This window comes from Sardina pilchardus, chromosome 19, assembly GCF_963854185.1.
Source record: "Sardina pilchardus chromosome 19, fSarPil1.1, whole genome shotgun sequence".
Lineage (NCBI taxonomy): Eukaryota > Metazoa > Chordata > Actinopteri > Clupeiformes > Clupeidae > Sardina > Sardina pilchardus.
In genome coordinates, this window is record NC_085012.1 from 21,979,796 (window position 1) to 21,998,918 (window position 19,123).

Genomic DNA, 19,123 nt, shown 5'->3' on the forward strand with positions numbered 1-19,123 from the left:
TTTTTCTTTCATCTCCTGTTCTTCGCAGTAGGTCAGTTTATATTTATTTATTTATTTATTTTCAATTTCCTGAAATGTTTGTAATTGACCTTTGACCAGTTAAATTCATTTAAAACCCGATGCCAATATGCAAGTGGTCTTCAACACTTTGGTGGAAATATTAATATAAAAGGCCATATAAAAATATAAATGTCTACTCAAATTAAGTCCATGTCAATTGTTTCGTTAGTGGAAAACTTAAGTATCTTAAGTAGTGGTTTTAAAAAAGGTGAAAGAAGATTTAATACTGACTTAATATTAAATCAATATTAAATATAAACATGACTGTACTTAATGTGTTTTTCAGGCCAGCACTCGGCATCACTGCCAGAGAGACTCTATGGCTTAGGGGGATTCTGTGTGTTGATTCCCTGTTCATTTGATACCCCTGATTTTGAAAGCAAACTGAACAACTCTGGGTCAGTTAATGGATTGTGGATTCAAGGAGGAACACAATTTGATAGGCTCCCAGTGGTTTTCAATGGCACTGCTAACAAAACCAGGTTGTTTGAGAGAATAGAGATCACTGGAGATCTACATCAGAAGGATTGCACAACTATCTTCTACAACGTGAATCAAAGCCATTCAGATAAATACCACTTCAGAATTGAGACCATTGAACTATATACGTTCCAGGAGTCATTTCATCTGATTGTTAAAGGTACTGAGGTTCACCTCTTGGGTTTTCTCAGTTATTGCTTAATAAGTAATCTTAATGACTTCAGAGTAACATTCACTCATGTAAGATGGAATAGTAGTGTTCAATGTAAGAGACCTCTTGAGTTGAGCCAACTGTGTAATCTTTCTCGTTTTACTGCCAAAATGAAAGTTACATTTAAAGCCCCTCTCCCCAACAGATACTCCAGGGAGTCCAAAGCTATCAGAGTTGTCTGAGGTGTCAGAGGGGACATCAGTGACTCTGACCTGCACTGCTCCTGCTCCCTGTCCCTCTCAGCCTCCCACCATCACCTGGTCTCTTCCCACTGGGAACACACACACTCACATACAGGATAAGAAGAATGGCAACAGATCCCTTGTGTCTTATTGGAACTTCACTGCTTCCCGTAGTCACCATGGGAGAGAAATCTACTGCACGGCTTCTTACACTAGACAGAACAGCAGCACTGTGGAAGCAAATAGCACTGTGCAGATACTCACAGTCTTGTGTAAGAATTTGTTTAGCCACTGGCTCAGTATGGTTAATAGTTTCGTAAGATGTCTCAAATGTTCTGATATACTAGAAGTTACATTTCTTCCATATAGGGCCTTCAAGTGTTTCTGATTTCTGATATATGTTATGCTCTCTCCCGCAGTCTCTCCTGTGGAGGTCGTGGTCTCTGTGAGTCCTCCAGCTCCACCAGCAGAGGGCAGTAGTGTGACTCTGACCTGTAACAGCAGTGAGTGCAACCCTCCAGTGCAGAGCTACACCTGGTTTAGAGGGGGCCAGCAGGGCCAGCACACACTTATAGCATCTGGACAAACCCTCACCTTCAATCTCAGCTCCAGTGATGAAGGACTGTACTACTGCAGGGCAGAACACCCACAGGGGGGAAAAGAGTCTGCTGCAGTGAGACTGGTGATTAAAGGTATCCTAAACACACACACAAACACATACACACACACACATTAAAGTGGGTTACCATTCACATATGCACACAAAGGACAATTTGCATCAACAACAGTTCAATAACAAAAGGTGACACAGACAAAAGCTAGGCTAAGAATCATACTCCACAGGGTTTTTTTGCATGAATATATGGCGGTAAATGCGGCAAAAACAACACGTAGCTACTCTCAAATGCCCAGTGAGTATATTAACAGGACAATGTAAACAAACTGTATTCTTAGTCTATGCTCAGAAACAATAAATTCTCTTCATTTCAGAGGATAAAAGGGATTTTTTCTTAACCATCGGATTGTCCGGAGGATCTCTGGCAATAGTAGTCCTGATGGCTGCGCTGATCATTTGTGCTAAGAGGTAGATCTTTCCCATCATATTTCTGTTGCTCTTGTTTAAAGTGCCTCCATGTTTTTAGATGTTTACCTTTGTCAAAGTATGTTGTTATTGCGATACATGTGTGTTTATGGGACACAATAATCAATATGGTACAGGTATTTGTTGTTGTTTGACATTTTTGTTTCATATTCTGTTCACATTCTGGTCACTGTCTGGGATATGCAAAAGTACATCAAAAATGTATTTTAGAATACAATATCAAAAACCCTGATTTTAAGTGTATCAAAATAAACTACAAAATATAGTGGCCTGATTTGATTAAGTAGAGTTTGAAAGCAACACCTTTGTCAACAGATCAACTGTGCTAACCTGAGTCTACGCAAATACTGTATCAGATGCACTCAAAAAGTCACAACTGAACTTGTCAAGCGGTATAAGCATGTATTGATACGTTCCTGACATTGTTAAATGCATGCCCATATTGTTTGATATTGCACTGTTTAACGCTTTGTATCAGAAAGAATCACAACCCTCTTAGTTGTAAGCGCTAAATGGTGTTATATTGACACCAAGGGGGATAAACATGCATTTTTCATCATGTTGCTTTAGGACATGTTGCTTTTGGGGCTGCAGGGCAATCACATAATCAGTTCCCTGTTCTCAAGAAACTGATGATTAAACTTATCAAGAAACTTGAGGTGTGGTTAGTGTGAGAGAGTGTGCCAGAGCAACCGCACGTTACTCATCCTGCACTGGATCATCTTCCTGAACCTCAATATTCTGATTACAACAAGTCTAAGCAAATTGCTAAGTCAGCAGCAGAGGCATTGTTTTGTACTTTAATGATCACCAAAAGTATTGGTTTTGCCAAAAATATTTGCCAGAATTTGTAAATTACGAAAATACCCATCTATACAGTATTTCGATACAAAATACAGAGCCATTTTCTTCAACCCAATAAAATTCAATTTATGAAATGCTATTTTGAACACGTGTATCCTAAATAGGCCCTACTGCACATCCCCGGTCACAGTTACAATGACTAAAATGCGCAGTTAAGTTAAATGATGACTTGCATAATAATGCATAATTACTGATGATAACCAAATTAAACATTGTGCTTGTGTATGTTTTCAGACATAACAAGTCAACATCAACTGAGGAGCAGACTTCTGAGAGCGAGGTGCAGTTGGTTATGCGTATATTTCCCATATAAATTAATAACAAAGGTCAAATAGTTGTTAATGTGGTTAGGCTGTATACAATTTGATATGAGAGCATCACTTTCCCTCCCTAAAGGACTTTTGGTAACACTTTACTTGAAGGTATCTACATAAGAGTGACATGATACTGTCATAACACATGAACCCTAACCCTAGCCCTAACTTGTCATGACAAAAACCGAATGACACTTAATGACAGCAGGGTTATGTCATAAATGTATATGACTTGTTTATAATGTTTATTATAATGTGGTTCTTGACAGTGTCAGGTCACTGTTATTTAGATACCTTCTAGTAAAGTGTAACTGGACTTTTCGTCATTACCCTTTTTTGTTTATGCACAAATACAAATGAAAGAGAAATGAACAACTTCAGCATTACAATGAGAAATGGACATACATGGTTCTACATAACATGCTATATTGGCCTCTCTTAGACCTCAGCTACGTGTGATAAGGAAGGGCCTGCACCCACTAACGGACCCAAACCCTCAGAGGAACAAGTGGAGATCCACTATGGGGAGATTGACTTCTCCAAACTGCCCCTCAGAGACACCTCCGAGGGGCAGAAACAGGGACCAGGGCAGGAGACGGAGTACGCAGAGGTCCATTTGTCCAGCAGAGACGCCACGGCTACTGGTCAAACAGGTCCAGACAAAGAAGAGCTTTATGCCAAAGTACAGAAGTAACTGAGAGTGCTCCAAATGAATGAATTAATCAACAGAAACTAGTTTGAGAAAATGCCATGTGTGCAGTAGAGCATGGAAACCCGACCGAAGCCCGACGGGAGCCGTCGGAACCCGACGGGTTCGGTCAGAGTCGGACAAATATTTAGAATTTATGTTCGGGCTCGGGTCGGACCCGGACACATCAGCGCGATAAGACATTTGAAATGTAAAATGAGAAACAACTTATTTCACTTGATGTTCGTTTTTGTGATAGGTTTGTAATAGATTATCCTGATTATCCTGATTCCTGATCCTAACAGCATAACATATTTCCTCTTGTGCGCAAGATTTTTCTATTGCATGCGACAACGAAACACGTAGGCTACAGTAAGTGCAGTTGTGAGCCGTGCTAAGATGGAAGACTGGATGGACTGTGCCCGGCCTCTTGTTAAACGTGTGCACTTCATGCTCATGGCTCCCCTTATATGTGCCGACGTTTCCGAATGTCTTTCAATTGATTGATACAATGAATCAGACTTTCCACACAAGCAATATCCACGTGTGTCATAGTAGGCTATGACTGTGAAAATAGTGTGAATTGAACTGTGTCGGGCCCGGTCGGACTCGGACACAAATATCTTAATGCTTGTCGGGTTCGGGTCGGATTCGATCACTGCGCTGTCGGGCTCGGGTCGGTCGCGGACAAAAAAAATCGGCCCGATCCACACTCTAGTGTGCAGGCCTTTGCCTTCTGCCATCTCCAGACTTTATATTTATGTTTTAAATTCTATCTCTGTGTAAAAATATATATATATACCATGAATTTAATATTTATATTTATATTTATTAATTGTGGGTATGTACAGCACATATATCCCCAATCCACACACACAGGTACAAATATCCAGCAGGATTCAGATAACCCACCCCAAACCATGTGTAACCATGGAACAGCTTTCATCCTCCTGATCAAACAACCAGTCACACAGCTCAAGGCATAATGCTTTTAGGCAAAGGAACAAATAAAACCCTGACAGAGATACCACCATGAACACTTGCACACAAGTCCACACTCATACAACTCAGTGAAATGAAGAGATGGCTGTCCATTCTTCAGTGAACAAAACATGAAATGCATCCTCCTATCCTGAGCATTCTGTGGAACCCCACAGTCTCATTGGATCAAGAGAACAGACCTATGTGGGACCATGGCTAGAATGGACACAGGGTTCCTTTCATTGTTTTAGCACTCACAGGGCTGCTTGGTTGGCAAGTGCTACAGTAAATTCCTTCACAACTGCCTCTTATGTGCAATATGTGTAGCCACACAGATAGCAGCAAACCAAGAATTCCACCACAAATGTTACTGGTAATGTTACTGGTAATCGTGCCATTATAGAGCTGCTTAACGTGTTTAAAAAAAGATTGAAAAAAATGTTAGTAGGCCTTACTACTAGGGCTGCACAACTTCGGGAAAATATTTACTGTAATAAGCTATTTTGCATTTACATTTACATTTACATATCAAACATATATTGAATTTATTGTGATGTGATTCGCAACATAATTTTTGAAGGACGAGCTGTGGTCAGATTTAAGAATTTCGCTTTAAATTTCGCTGCTTCTGATGGTGAGCATCCCTAGTGCATGAGAAGCTCAGTGCTCCTGCTAGGTTTTTTTGTTGTTGTTTGTTTGTATGATTGCTTCAAACATGTATTTGTACTCCGCTGACCAATGCGGATCCATGTGTTGGTAAGGGATTGTGTGGGATGGGGAGGTGGAGGGGGGGAGGGGGTTCAGGGAAAATTGGACCATTATTGACAAATGCTTTGTACACTTCCCTACGTTGAAAAATCAATAAACATTTTGCATTACAAAAGCACCTCGTAAACACACCAGCAAGACAAATAAGAGAAACATTTGCAATCTGGAAAAGACACGCTCAGAAATGTATGTATGTTTTTTTTTTTTATTAAATCAGTTTTGATAAAACAGTTCAGCATTTTCTTTGGTCCAGACACGTCAGTGTAGAATATGTGTAAACTTGCCATGCATTACTGATTCATTGAGAAATAGCTTTGGCTTAAAATAGTTTTAGTTTCTTGATTTTTAAAAACATTTAAAACTTCAACTAGGAATCATTTCATAGTGTGTGTGTTTCTTTATAAAGTGACTGATTCGCTCCCTGAGCCATCACAATGTGTTTCCTTTGCTTGCTGGCAACCCAGCAGACAAGGACAGACAGTCCAACAGCCCATAACCTCCAGCTAAACGCTCCCAGTCGTATGCGCTGCGCTGCTACAACCTTGTTACTCTTCCAAAGCCAAAAAACCCCACTTCAAAAACACTGTGGTTCTGACCTATTTGAGGATTTCAAGAGAATCCACTGATGAGAAATGACACGAGTAATTATTTAAAAGACTACGAGGTGGTAGATCCATGGAACACTTGTTTTCCCACAGATGTAGTGGGGCTGTGTTTGTAAACACCGGATGTCTCTTCTCTGTTAAGCTATGGTGAGGTGTCAGTAAGGCACTGCTCGGTTGCATTGGCTCTGCTTGATGAAATCCTCTTTGAGGGAATGACGGCCCAAACTTCTGCTCTCAGAATGAAGAGGTGGCTTAGCTTCTTTGGTCAGGAGCACAGGACGTTAGGTTATTTTTTTCTGCCACTCCATGACACTGTTACTCACACGCACAATTCACATTTTCGCCTCGGTCACGGAATGTCAAATTCACAGCCTCACATGTTCCTATTAGCCCCCCCCCCCCCCCCCAAAAAAAGATAAAAAAACTGATCATGTAGTAGCTTTTTCATTAACTTTAGTGTCCATTGTCTTGGCATTAGCCCACCCCCGACCCCCACCCCCACCCCCAACTCTGTATGATCTCAGTTAAACCATCTCATCCCTCCCTCTCCTCCACTTGTGCATCACTATCTATCTATCTATCTATCTATCTATCTTTCTATCTATCCCTCTCTCTCTCCTTCCCTGCTCAATCCCTCACCCTCTCCTCCAGTGCGTTGAGCTCCTCGCCCACCTGCGCGGGCAGGTCGGCGCCCACCTGCTGGGTGAAGTACGCCCGCAGCTCGTGCACCTCGCGCTGCCAGAAGGGCTTGGGCAGGTCGAACAGCGCGCCCATGTCCACCTTCCCGCCGAGCCCCTCCGTGCTGATGCCGCCGTCCTGGGGCACCCAGCCCACCATGCTCCGCTTGGCCGCCTCGTCGTCGCTCTGGCGCCCGCAGCGGCGGAAGATCCACTCCAGCACGCGGGCGTTCTCGCCGAATCCGGGCCACAGGAAGGCTCCGCTGGCCGGGTCCTTGCGGAACCAGTTGACGTGGAAGATCTTGGGCAGCTGCGTGGGGGCCTTGCGCGACTCCATGCTCAGCCAGTGGGCCAGGTAGTCGCCGAAGTTGTAGCCGAAGAAGGGGCGCATGGCGAAGGGGTCGTGCATGATGGACTTTCCTACAGGACAAGTAAGAAATGACACTGTAATTAACTTCAGTTCAATTATGTTATGTATACAGAAGCGTTAACCACGCATACTGGCATGGTGTGTGAATATATGGAATCATTTTTATAGGAAACACCTACAAGCATTTCTATCTCACACTGGCTATCTGTACAGCATATCTGGTAAACAGATGTAACAGACTGTGTTGTGCAGCAACAGTTCTAGCACAACCTACCACCCTCACAAAGTTGCCATGGCAAGAAGTAGTGCCCAAACCTTTATGCTCTGCTGCAGCTGTTGCCTCAGACCTCATAGCTGCCCCTACGAACACGCCATGGCGCCAGTTGAAGGACTCATAGACCAGGGGCACACCTACGGAGAGGGAGCAGCAATGATAAATAAAACATAAGAAATATCTTTGTGTGTGTGTGTGTGTGTGTGTGTGTGTGTGTGTGTGTGTGTGTGTGTGTGGGTGTGTGTGGGTGTGTGTGTGTGCGTGTGATCGCTTGTGTGTGTGTTAAAAGGGATACGACAGAAGGAGAATGACAGGAGTCACACATTCATGCTCAAGAGGAAGTTCAGAGAGATGACGGGGAAATTTCTCATCCTTCTGTTTCCCCATTCTATCTCATGCGATCAGAGGTCACAGAACATTTGCGGTACTGCTTTATCATAAAGAAACACTTTCAAGTTATATTTCGGGTGTATTGAAGGGAAAGGCTTTTGACACAAGTCTTCCAACCTGCTCTCCCTTTTCACATTTATTCTATTCAACGCCTCCATGGTCCCTAACGCCCACCTTCTGGTCTGCGGCCTCCAAAGATGATGGCATCGATGGGCACACCCTCGGCGCTCTCCCACAGGGGGTCGATGATGGGGCACTGACCAGCGGGGGCACAGAACCGGGAGTTGGGGTGGGCGCAGGGAGTGCCATCTCCTGTGGACGCGTGAGAGATGGGGGGGTCAGAGAAGAGGAGTACTACACAGAGAGTAACGAGTACTACTGAGCTGGGACACATAGTAGTGTAGAATAAACATGGCCGACACGTTTCAAATACACTGAACGAAAAAAAAAATCAAGTTCAACAACTGATTACAATTTGATTAATTGATTGATTAATGATATTTGGTGGTAAGAACACTGGTCATTTGTAGTTACAGATAAACTATTTTTTTTATGAACCATTTTATTGCACATTATTAAAACTATACCAATACGTAAACCTAAAATATATTACCCCGAGTACCCCAAAAATGCATTTGATTAAACAGTCAATTAGTTAGAGATAACAGAAAAAGTAGTCTTTTCATCAAAATGGAATCGAGATTTTTACACAGACAAATGAATGTTTCAATTACAGCTGATGCATGAAGGGTGTAGGGAAGAATGGTGAACTAGAGAGTTCCTGAGTCAATAGTCTAGTTAGATCAGCTTGCTCTCAATAAGCTTTTGTGTTTTTCAACTGAATCACTTCTTCCCTGAAACTGAACACTGAAAATGAAGAGTTCTGTGGGATGTGTAATGATTTTATAACATAACCATGTCCATTGTCTCACTTCTGCAAAATCTTTAGAGATATGACATTTGGAGAATTTCAACATCCAGTTTATGCATTTATGGGATGTGACTCTATGTGAAGTAAGACACATGTTGATGATTACCACTGGATATCCCATGGTTTATTGACATCAAAACGTTTAAAGCCTATCTGTGTAACTCATGTAAATGTAATCTATGTAAAAAAGGGTTAAATCTAGCACTCTTCAGATTCAATGTAGATTCATTACAAGGCTAATAAAAAGGCACAGATCCCAAACAAAGTAACCAAAAAGCCAAAGAAAGCTTTAGAGGCAGAGAAGGGCTATAACCTTTGTGGTGACAGACAGGGAAGTATGTATGTCAATAACTTCACCATATAAGTGCCAAATGTTGGTCCCCTAACTCTTGGGCACTGGTTACAGGTTTATGATAGCAATGTCTTACCGAACTTCCACGACTTCCCGTGCCAGTCTGTAACGCCGATACCAGGGGCAGGGGCGTCCAGGCCTTCCCACCAGACCCCTCCGTCACTGGTCTCACCCACATTGGTGAAGACCGTGTTTTTGGCAATGGTTGCCATGGCGTGGGGGTTGGTCTTCATGGAGGTGCCCGGAGCTACTCCAAAGAAACCGTTCTCTGGGTTAATGGCTCGGAGTTTTCCTGCGTGAGATGGCGGGAAAGATAATGGGGGAGAGACAGAGAAATGTAAACAGAAATTATGAAAAGGAAGTAGAAAAGGACGTCAATATGTCTGATAACCCCAAATCCCCCCCTCCCCCTCAAAAAAAGGAAGTGTTCTATTTCACTCAGAATTCATTTACTGAATATCCAGTAAGTTAGCATTAACTAAAATGTAAAGAAAGCCGGCTGGCAGTGCTTCTATTACTGACATTGAGCTGGCCAGAGCAGTTCATAGTTCAAAGGTCAGGCCTCAGATATATGTTTCTCGCTCCTCTGCTCACCTTGGCTGTCGAACTTCATCCAGGCAATGTCGTCCCCAACACACTCCACGGTCCATCCCGGCAGCGCCGGCTTCATCATGGCCAGATTGGTCTTCCCACAAGCGCTCGGGAACGCCGCCGCCACGTAGCGCTTCACTCCCTGAGGGTTGGTGATGCCCAGAATCTACAGGGACACGCAGGGGAAAACCAGAGAGAAGACGAGGTCATGAGCTCCCAACACAAGGTCACAGTCAAAGTCCCAATGAGTCATGGAGTACTGAGAGGGTTTCTCCCAGGGTAAGACATAACTAAACAGTCAGTAAGACATAACTAAAAAGGTCATGACCATGGCTCTGTCCTGTAATTTGCATCAGAGGAGATGACTGAATGGGACGTCATCCTGAACACTTCAATGTAACATTTTTCAAGAGCATCTTAACTGTAGACCAAAAAAGACAAAGTACTGAGAGCGCTACTAGGAGTAGTAAATAAATCTGTAGTATGTTCAAAACTGGTGCTCTTTTGAGGCCGGGCAAAAATTGAAGAAAGAAAAAGAAGGTCGGTCAAAGGCACTCAGTTAAGGAAAAATAAAGCCTTTAATAGTACATGGCAAGGACTAAAACATTGTTTTTAAACATGTTTTTAGTCCTTGCCATGTACTATTAAAGGCTTTATTTTTCCTTAACTGAGTGCCCTTGACCGACCTTCTTTTTCTTACAGCATCTTAACTGTCCTTAGCAAAGCTTTATAAACAACAGTGAACTTATATGATTCAATGGTTCAACGTTCTTTAAATAGCCAGTTTTTGAGAAGGCTGAAATCAGTTAAGCTCTTTCTTCTGGAAAGCCATGATTGTTACGTTCACTAGCTGCACAGAGACATTGGTGGCTGTTGTCACTGTTAGTCTCTCATTTAGCTGGCACTAAAATCTCTGTAACACTCTGGACTGTGCGAGGATGTGCTATTTTAGCTTGTGTTTCTGTCTGTGCTATTTAGCAAGCTCATTGTTGGCACAACACGGATATGAACTGGATCCCTTTGGACAGCAAAGTATTACATTTCTTCACAGCTGGTATATTTCCATAAAGTGAAATAGAAGCAATAGTGTTTCATCTATTCTTCCCAGGCTGTTTGTTAAGACACCTCCTGACAACAGAGCACAAGGCATTTCCTCTTCCAAAGACAGAAAGAAGTCTCCTGTGTTTGTTAACTTCTCTCACAGAATATTGTATGACTCACATTCTCATTATGATCACGGTATTCATACTGGTGATTATGTCTGTGCTCTTATGTTCTGTGCACAACATTCAAAAGTCTAATGTGCAAAGTCTATGAGCACATTCACTAAGAGATATCAAATCCCTGATCTAATCGTCAGAACAAGTTTCCAACCAAATATAAGGACACAACATAAAATATCAACAGCATATTCTGTATGGTTTAAATAAGACATGGAAATTCTGGATACGGCATAAACCGTTATTTTAAATATATAAATCTGATGTAACAGGAATAGGCAACTTCGCAATCGTGCATTTCCAGAATGTCATCATTAATCTTGCCCAACATTCAACTGCTATGGCATTTTCCAGGCATGTTCTCCCTCTAGTGGTCTACTGACAGAACTGCGCTTCAACCTTTGTTTTCAGCTTTCAAAAAACAACAAGAAGAGGGAGGTGTATGTACTGTATGACCGTCATATCTTCAGCTGGCAACCCCTTATCTCTGATGTCTGAGGCGATGTAGAGAACAAAGTGTGTATGTCTGCGTGAGCGTGGACGTGTGATAGGGCGCGTTCTCACTGGCATGTGCTCGACTGCTCTTTGTTCTATGGCTGTATGAGTACAATGCAAAATATGTCGCCATTTGTGTGTGTGTGTGTGTGTGTGTTTATGTGTGTGTGTGTGTGTGTGTGTGTGTGTGTGTGTGTGTGTGTGTGTGTGTGTGTGTGTGTGTGTGTGTGTGTGTGTGTTTGGGTGTGTTTCTCACCAACATGTGTTCGGCAAGCCAGCCCTCGTCTTTGGCGATGCGTGAGGCGATACGCAGGGCGAAGCACTTCTTCCCCAGCAGGGAATTTCCTCCGTAGCCACTTCCGAAGGACAGGATCTGCCTGGTGTCTGGGAGGTGGGAGATGAGCACCTTCTCGGGGTTACAAGGCCACGAGTTCACCAGTGGAGCTGAGACGGAAAGAGGATAAGAGAGGGGAGGGGGGGCAGTATGAGGTATATTGTTTATATATTCGTATGAAATGTAAACACTCACATCATCCTTGAGTCATTCACATCTCTTACTCTTCTCCTAGCATATTACAAGATTCTACAGCTGTAACTAAAATCATATAATAGGCAGACCTATAAATGATATATTATGGCCATTATATAGTATTGACTTTATTTCAGAGCATAGCAAGAATGTTGTAACAACCTACTGACTTTTTTATTATTATTAATTTATTTAAATGACATACAAAGATAAACAGTGACACAATCTACTGACTGCCATCCAATTCCCAGAAGAGAACAAACTGACGTCAGTACCTGTCAGAGGTAGGGGTCTGCCAAGTGAGTGCTGGCACCGCACAAACTCTGCCCCATCTGCCAACTTCTGCATGACGGGACTGCCCATGCGGGTCATGATACCCATGCTAGCTACCACGTACGGGGAGTCTGTGACCTGGACGCCAACCTTGGACAGCGAGGAGTTCACCGGACCCATGCTGAAGGGGATGACGTACATGGTCCTCCCTGCACACAGACAGACAGACAGACAGACAGACAAAAACAAGAAAGAGAGAAAGACAGGTTAGAAACACAGCAAGGCAGAGAAGCATCAGAGAATCATCAGAGAATTTAACTGTGGCATTATGTGTGTGAATGTGTGTGTGTGTGTCTGTGTATCTGTGTGTGTGCGTACATGCTATGAGTCTGACTGTATTGTGTATGTGTGTATGCTTTTGTGTGCTTGTGTGTGTGTGTTATTTACACCTACCTGAATGAATGTGTGTGAGGCTGACAGTAGAGTGTGTGAGTGTGTGTGTGTGTGTGTGTGTGTGTGTGTGTGTGTGTGTGTGTGAGCGTGAGCATCTCATTTGCACCCACCCGCCATGCAGCCAGGGAAGCGGTCCTTCCTGGCCTTCTGGAAGTCGCTCTCACTCATCCAGCTGCCCAGCTGGCTCTTGACCCCTCCACTGGGGATGGGGATGGTGTCGCGCTCCTGCTTAGTGACGATCACCGTCTTACTCTCCACACGAGCCACGTCGCGCGGGTCTGTGCGTGCCAGCCAGCTACACACACATAACGCACATATAACACACACATAACACACACATTACACACACATGACACACACATACCACACACATGACACACACATACACAAACACATGATGATGGGAAGTGCAAGGTGTAACTGTTGTAATGGACATAGACAGTATTTACTGACCATCACAAAACAAGCAGTTTAGTGTTTACAAAACAAAACGAAAACCAAATGACTACAACAAATTATGCATTATGAAAAACCTGGAATGACATACACATGCAAAATACCTTTATCCTATCTGAAAAGTGCAGCTGACATGCAGCGCCCCCTTGTGTTGGAAAACACGGATCATGTCATGACTCACCAGTTCTCATACTTGGGCAGCTTCTTGACCATGCCCTCTTTTTCCAGGCCTGCGTAAATGTCCTGAAGCTCCTCAGGCGACCCCGTCACCACATGAACCCTGGAGGGCTTGCACTCATCCACTGCCCCCTTCACAAACTCAGCCACCGCAGGGGGGAGGGAGGGGACGGAGGCCAGGGAGCGCACCCCCACGGCTGTCCCCGATCTGACAACAAACAAATGAATGAATTCATGAGTGAGTGAGTAAGTGAAGGAAGGAAGGAAGGAGGGAAGGAACGAATGAATGAATGAATGAATGAATGAACTAATGAACTAATGACTGACTGACTGACTGAATGAATGAATGAATGAATGAATGAACAAACAATATCATAACAATGCAATTGCTATTGTTATTATCGCGTGCATTGTGTGATTACACATTTTACATGTCTTGCTCAAGTAACAACATGGTGTTACTAACCTCATACCTAACCCAACACCTAAATAACCAAGACAGTGTGTGTTTCACTGCTGAAAAGGATACTAGAGAATATTTGAAATGTGGAGAAAATATAGTCGGCAATCGGTGAGAAAGGATGATTTTAGAGGAGGGTAAACTGCATCCTATGGGGAGGTTTATGTCATACAGACCAGGAAATGAATCAATATTTTTGTAAATCTCTTGAACGAAGACTTATAAGCTATGCCTTGAATGCATTATGCCCAGTCTCCAGAATGAGGCTTTTCAAGAGACACAGCATTCGAGGACAGGTGTTATTGAGACAATGACCTGAAGCTCACTCTGAACATGAGAGGTCTGGGGTCATTTTCTGACCTAATTCCCCTAAAAGGCCCGAAGGAAAGCCAGTCAAACTGGTATTTTAAGCAAATGTATGACAATTCTGCTAAAAGAAATTATCTGCTGGAAAGCCACATTAAAGCAAATGGCACACTTGAGACTTTGAGCTTGTTGAACTACACATTCTGCACTCTGAACCCTGAGGTATATGCTGGAGGGCTTAACCAGGAACTGAACAGAGTGATTCCAGGATCAGCTGAAATAGGATGCTGCTCCTTGAATGGACATGGTTTTCTTAAGGCTACAAAAGACTTAAGATGTTAAGAACTCTGGGAAAAGAGATCATTGAAGCTCCACTTAAGATGATTGATTTTAGGTTAGTATGTTGAACATTAACAAGCAATCAGCCCAGAGTGTTAAAACATAAGGGCCAAATTGTTCAGGGCAGTATTTAATATTTCAAATACAGTATTACATTTAAAGGCACTAACAATAAGTTGTCTCTATTGTCTATCGTCCAAATTGTTCAGTATGACCTGATATCCTCTAGCAGCTGTAAACTATATCCTGTTTGCTTTGTCCTGCAGTCAACACAGGCTACCAGGATCTGACTTGCCAACTACAGTACACTAACCCAACGTTCACTATCAACTCCGACATCCAGGCATTTGGAAAACTGGTTTGGTTGGTGTCATTCTTAGCTGCATTCTAAGTCAAAGGGTTTATTCATAAACAAATTTCAGAAAGAAAAAGAAAAAAACAAATAATTGAAAACACGTTTCCCTGTTCAGCTGGTCGTGTGGCAAATGTGTGACCACCAGTACTCCAGTAATATAGGGCAGCAAGATGTTCATTAAACGTTTTGGAAAGAAAGGTTGGCTCTGTGATGTGGCCATAGGTGGTCCTGTATGTGTTTTGCTGCCAAGAACAATTCTTGCATCACCTCTCGGATCACTAACAATGTAACCATGAGGTGAAATTGCTAAATCAACATATTTAATCATAAACCCACTGTAACAGAGGTCAGATTCATATCTAAATGATTAAAGCCAATGTCTTCCGCGCTCTTTCTAATAAACTGAAGCATTGAAAGGTAAAGGAGTGAAAACTTTCTCCCAACTTTCCTGGAAGTAGCCTATAGAAAAAGCAGAGAACAAAGTCCACACTAAAGAGTGGCCAGTCCTTTTTGTTTAGGTACTGAACAATCAGTCCAAAGCTTCAAAAAGTGCAGACAGGGTCATAAATTGGGCTGTGGCTCTCCACTAAGTAGCCCAGCACAGCACAGCATTATTGGTTAGGTGGTCAGTCATTTGACTTGACAGAGAATGTCTTCAATTACACAAAACGTGACTCGTATCCACAGTGGCTTGTGAGTAAAATTAGGGAGATATTTGAAAGGCGTGGGGGAGATGTATTTTCTCCTTTTTTAACTCTGCTATTGGTTGTTGTGTCTCACTGCTTTAATCCCTGACCTTTGACCTGTTCTTTTACCATCCTCCTATCTCATCATTCCTGTCTCGCCCATCCCCCCCAGCTCTTCACCACCCAGCCCAGTTCTATTATGAACCCTCTGACCACTGAGCTCAAAGCATGGACTTGGATGCAGTCTGTTGAACAACTCCATACCCTCAAGAATATATATATTTTCTTCTTCTGCATATCACTAGAATACCCTCTGATCCAATCATCTTGTCCATGAAACTGATGGCCCATACGGAATTTGTATCTACTTGCACATGCATGCTCACATTTCAGGAGATTTGTTCCAATATAGCTTGCAATTCCCTTGTGGCAATTCCCTGTGGAGTTTGGGGAACAGTATGGATATGCAGTAACAGAATGTTGCAGACAGAAGCACATAGCGTGAGAGCAGAGATAAGTCTGTAAATGTATCAACCATTCAACCCTTCTCTTTCTCTCTCTATTTCTCTCACTCTCTATTTCTCTCTCGAGTTTTGCTCCATTCCATCTCTCTTCAGTGTCCAAACACACCTCCAGATGGGCTGGCCAATCACGAGGTACAAAGCGCAAGCACACCCACTTGTCCCAAAATTGTACAAGTTCACAGTCTCTGTGGGCATATTGCAGAGATGTGTGCAACACTTGAACGCACACAGGTCTTGACAAGGCCATCACAAATTATGTGTACACCGCAGCTTAACCAATGTGTAATGAGAGTGGTTAGACATAATCATTTAGCAAGAATGCACTAAAAAACAAATACAGATTAAAAAACTCACAAGCACACACACAGAGGCTGTGTGAGGTTGTTGTCAGGAAAAAAAGAGGAGGAACTTGAGAGTGAATCAAAGTTTGCTTTTCATTACACATAATGTTATGGGGTTTCTGTGCTGACCCCACAAACAGACGTCACCATTGTGCAAACAAACTCACTAGCACGCGCGCACACACACACCAATCACACAACAAACACAATAGCAGAATGCAGTCAGAACATAGTCAGACCCCGACACCCCTCCCCAATACAGACAGCAGAATATTACTCTTTCCCAACTTTCATGACAACAAGTACAATGCACTGGCTTTGATTACATTACATTACATTAACCCATTTAGCTATTCAGATTTAATCTGAGTCTAATGGATGCCTCAGTCAGATAGAGTGCTCATCTACGCAGATCTCCTTTAAGAGATTGCACAGCTTCTTTCCAGCAACCAGAGCACTTGTGTGCTTGGTCATATCTATTGGCTATCAAATACAAGTCAGGGAAAAGGGCACAGAGGTTAACACTTGTTCCATTTTCCCTATTGGATTACCACAAGGTATCAGGTTGCAAAATTATATGCTATACAACACAGTATTCATTTCACGGTTGTTTGTGCTGCATCTGTGTCTTACTTTAAGGAATTAAGCACCCGGTGTAAAGCTTTAATACCAATGTCATACCAGAGTTTATGGTAAATACAGTATACAGTATATGGAAAACTAACTCAGATTCCACTATTGGTTTCCAGGCATCCACCCTCTCCAATGCAAACATACAAAGGAGCAATGTTCAACCCTGAGGTAGATATTCAGTCAGTTAAGCGAGACTCTGCTGGAGGCACCCTACACAACTGGATTGGTTTCCTATAGAACAGGTTTTTGGAAAAACACAATCAGAATGGAATGATAACGTGATAAAGCATATGACATGAACCTATTGCTGGCCAAGCTGCGCAAAGTGTACCAAATAATGTTATAGCGCCTATGAACACGAAGACCCATAATATGTCATTCAAAAAGTAAACAAAGAGAAGGATGTTTAACTAGGCCACATGCCAAGTGCAATCTCTTAAATAAGATAGTGTCTCGGAGTATTGTCTAGCACTGGAACAGTCTTTCAGGCTCCAAATTACCATTCAGGTTTGCAGGACAACAGTATTCCCAGCAGCAGCTTGTCTGAGCTTTGTAGTGACAGTCCCTACGTTCGTAGACAATGCAAACCTCTCAAGACTTATACGTTTACATCCTTACTGAGGCACTCTGGGTACGCCGTGTACATAAGGCTATGTACAATTTATTGCACGATCTGCTTGTACATCTCGTTCCACAGCCTACAATCCGGAAAAGAGCTGAGAAAAAGTTCAGTAACACATTTTGTATTTTAATACATACCTTCTCAGTACTCCAAATAGAAGGCACGACATCTTCGACGATGTGGTAGTAAACAAGATACCAAGAATCCAAAAGTATCCAGTGGTTATTAAAAAAACGGATGCTGCAATGTATTATGGAGTGCGTCGTCCAGAGCCAATCACTTCTCACATCTGATTGGTCTCGTGGACAGAGGTCTTAAGTTGAGGTAACTGATGTACGCGTAAAGAGAACCTTGCTCTTTCGTAGCAGCAACACGTGTAACTTATCTAGAGTACGCACACCTACTGTCTTAATTCTAGACAACAAGCGACCCTCTTCCCTCTTCCGTCAGCGCAAATGAAGATTCCAAACCAACAACGCCAACAGCTGTATTAATATACGCTAAATAATTCCACTCTATATTAATTTTACCGAGATTGGTGGATTACCACATTGGTGGATTGTTGTCTATGATTATAGCCTATTCACTGACACTGTCGGCACATCCGTTTAGGCTCAACAGGTCTGCAGAAACCTAACTAAACACAAAGCTAAGACAACCTCACGAATACCTGTAAGGCGAGAAATAAGTACAAACATTAAACTTATGCGCGCAAAATTCTAAATACTAATTTCGATCAGTTCCACATCTTACACCTTTCGCTCTCCTGCAACTAACAATACTGGCTTGCCACCGGCTGATGCAAGTCCTGTTCCTTTATTCACGGTAGAATACTCTGTAACATTGTCGCTGCATTGGTTGCTGTTGCAGCTGATGGTCCTGCCTCAGAAATCAATGAGGTCCTGTTAAAGTCCAAGATGGGATGGTTCGAAGGTTAGGATGGCATCCCCTGAGTAGTAGCCTACGGAGTATGACGACGCAGTGCCAAGTCAGCAGATGTGGTTGTGAAAAGTTAGAAGTTTGGCCAGGAAGTCAAGGAAGCTTCCAGTGACGTTATGACCATGGGGGCACTCCTCAACACCGCTGAGCCAAATTACTTGTTGCTACAGTATGTAGCCTACTTAGGTTATAGCCTAAATTAAATGATAGCCCACATAGTTGCTTTTAACGATCCGGTCTAACGTCAACTGTTTTTTTTACTGCTAACATACATGTTCACTGTGTTTCACGTGTTATTTCAAGGCAGTGGTGTCTAATGCATACAATACCAACCAAAACTCAACAGTAAAATCAATAGGCGGACTAGTTTATTGCGTTAAGCACAGACAGGGTTTGGGATCATTCATAGTCATATTGTAAACTGACTTCCATAACAAAGTGTGTATGTATGTAGGAGGAGCATGTGTGTGCAGTG

General features: G+C 42.7%; 2 protein-coding genes across 2 annotated transcripts; one reads left to right on the plus strand and one right to left on the minus strand.

The window, feature by feature from the left end:
- Nucleotides 1-764: 764 nt before the first annotated feature.
- LOC134066040 (B-cell receptor CD22-like) lies at nucleotides 765-3,907 on the plus strand. The gene is made up of 4 exons (XM_062521211.1): nucleotides 765-1,625; nucleotides 1,924-2,017; nucleotides 3,134-3,179; nucleotides 3,656-3,907. Exons 1-4 carry the CDS (start codon nucleotides 1,337-1,339, stop codon nucleotides 3,905-3,907), a joined length of 681 nt encoding a protein of 226 aa, XP_062377195.1. The 5' UTR covers nucleotides 765-1,336.
- A 2,897-nt stretch (nucleotides 3,908-6,804) lies between these two features.
- pck2 (phosphoenolpyruvate carboxykinase 2 (mitochondrial)) lies at nucleotides 6,805-18,668 on the minus strand. The gene is made up of 10 exons (XM_062520951.1): nucleotides 17,847-18,668; nucleotides 13,448-13,651; nucleotides 12,921-13,105; nucleotides 12,360-12,566; nucleotides 11,812-11,999; nucleotides 9,844-10,006; nucleotides 9,326-9,541; nucleotides 8,141-8,278; nucleotides 7,618-7,713; nucleotides 6,805-7,352 (listed from the first exon to the last, which is right to left on the minus strand). The coding sequence occupies exons 1-10, from the start codon at nucleotides 17,876-17,878 to the stop codon at nucleotides 6,883-6,885; spliced, it is 1,899 nt and encodes a 632-aa protein (XP_062376935.1). The 5' UTR covers nucleotides 17,879-18,668; the 3' UTR covers nucleotides 6,805-6,882.
- Between the last annotated feature and the right edge of the window lie 455 nt (nucleotides 18,669-19,123).

Excerpts from the sequence above, each read along its gene's own strand:
- pck2 (XM_062520951.1), bottom strand. The coding sequence starts at position 17,878 with ATGTCGTGCCTTCTATTTGGAGTACTGAGAAG. Across the intron at positions 13,652-17,846 it reads CTATTTGGAGTACTGAGAAG|ATCGGGGACAGCCGTGGGGG; the intron begins GTATGTATTAAA and ends GTTTGTTGTCAG. Across the intron at positions 7,353-7,617 it reads AGCTGCAGCAGAGCATAAAG|GAAAGTCCATCATGCACGAC; the intron begins GTTTGGGCACTA and ends CTTGTCCTGTAG.
- LOC134066040 (XM_062521211.1), top strand. The coding sequence starts at position 1,337 with ATGCTCTCTCCCGCAGTCTCTCCTGTGGAGGTCGTGGTCTCTGTGAGT. Across the intron at positions 2,018-3,133 it reads CTGATCATTTGTGCTAAGAG|ACATAACAAGTCAACATCAA; the intron begins GTAGATCTTTCC and ends GTATGTTTTCAG. Across the intron at positions 3,180-3,655 it reads AGCAGACTTCTGAGAGCGAG|ACCTCAGCTACGTGTGATAA; the intron begins GTGCAGTTGGTT and ends GGCCTCTCTTAG.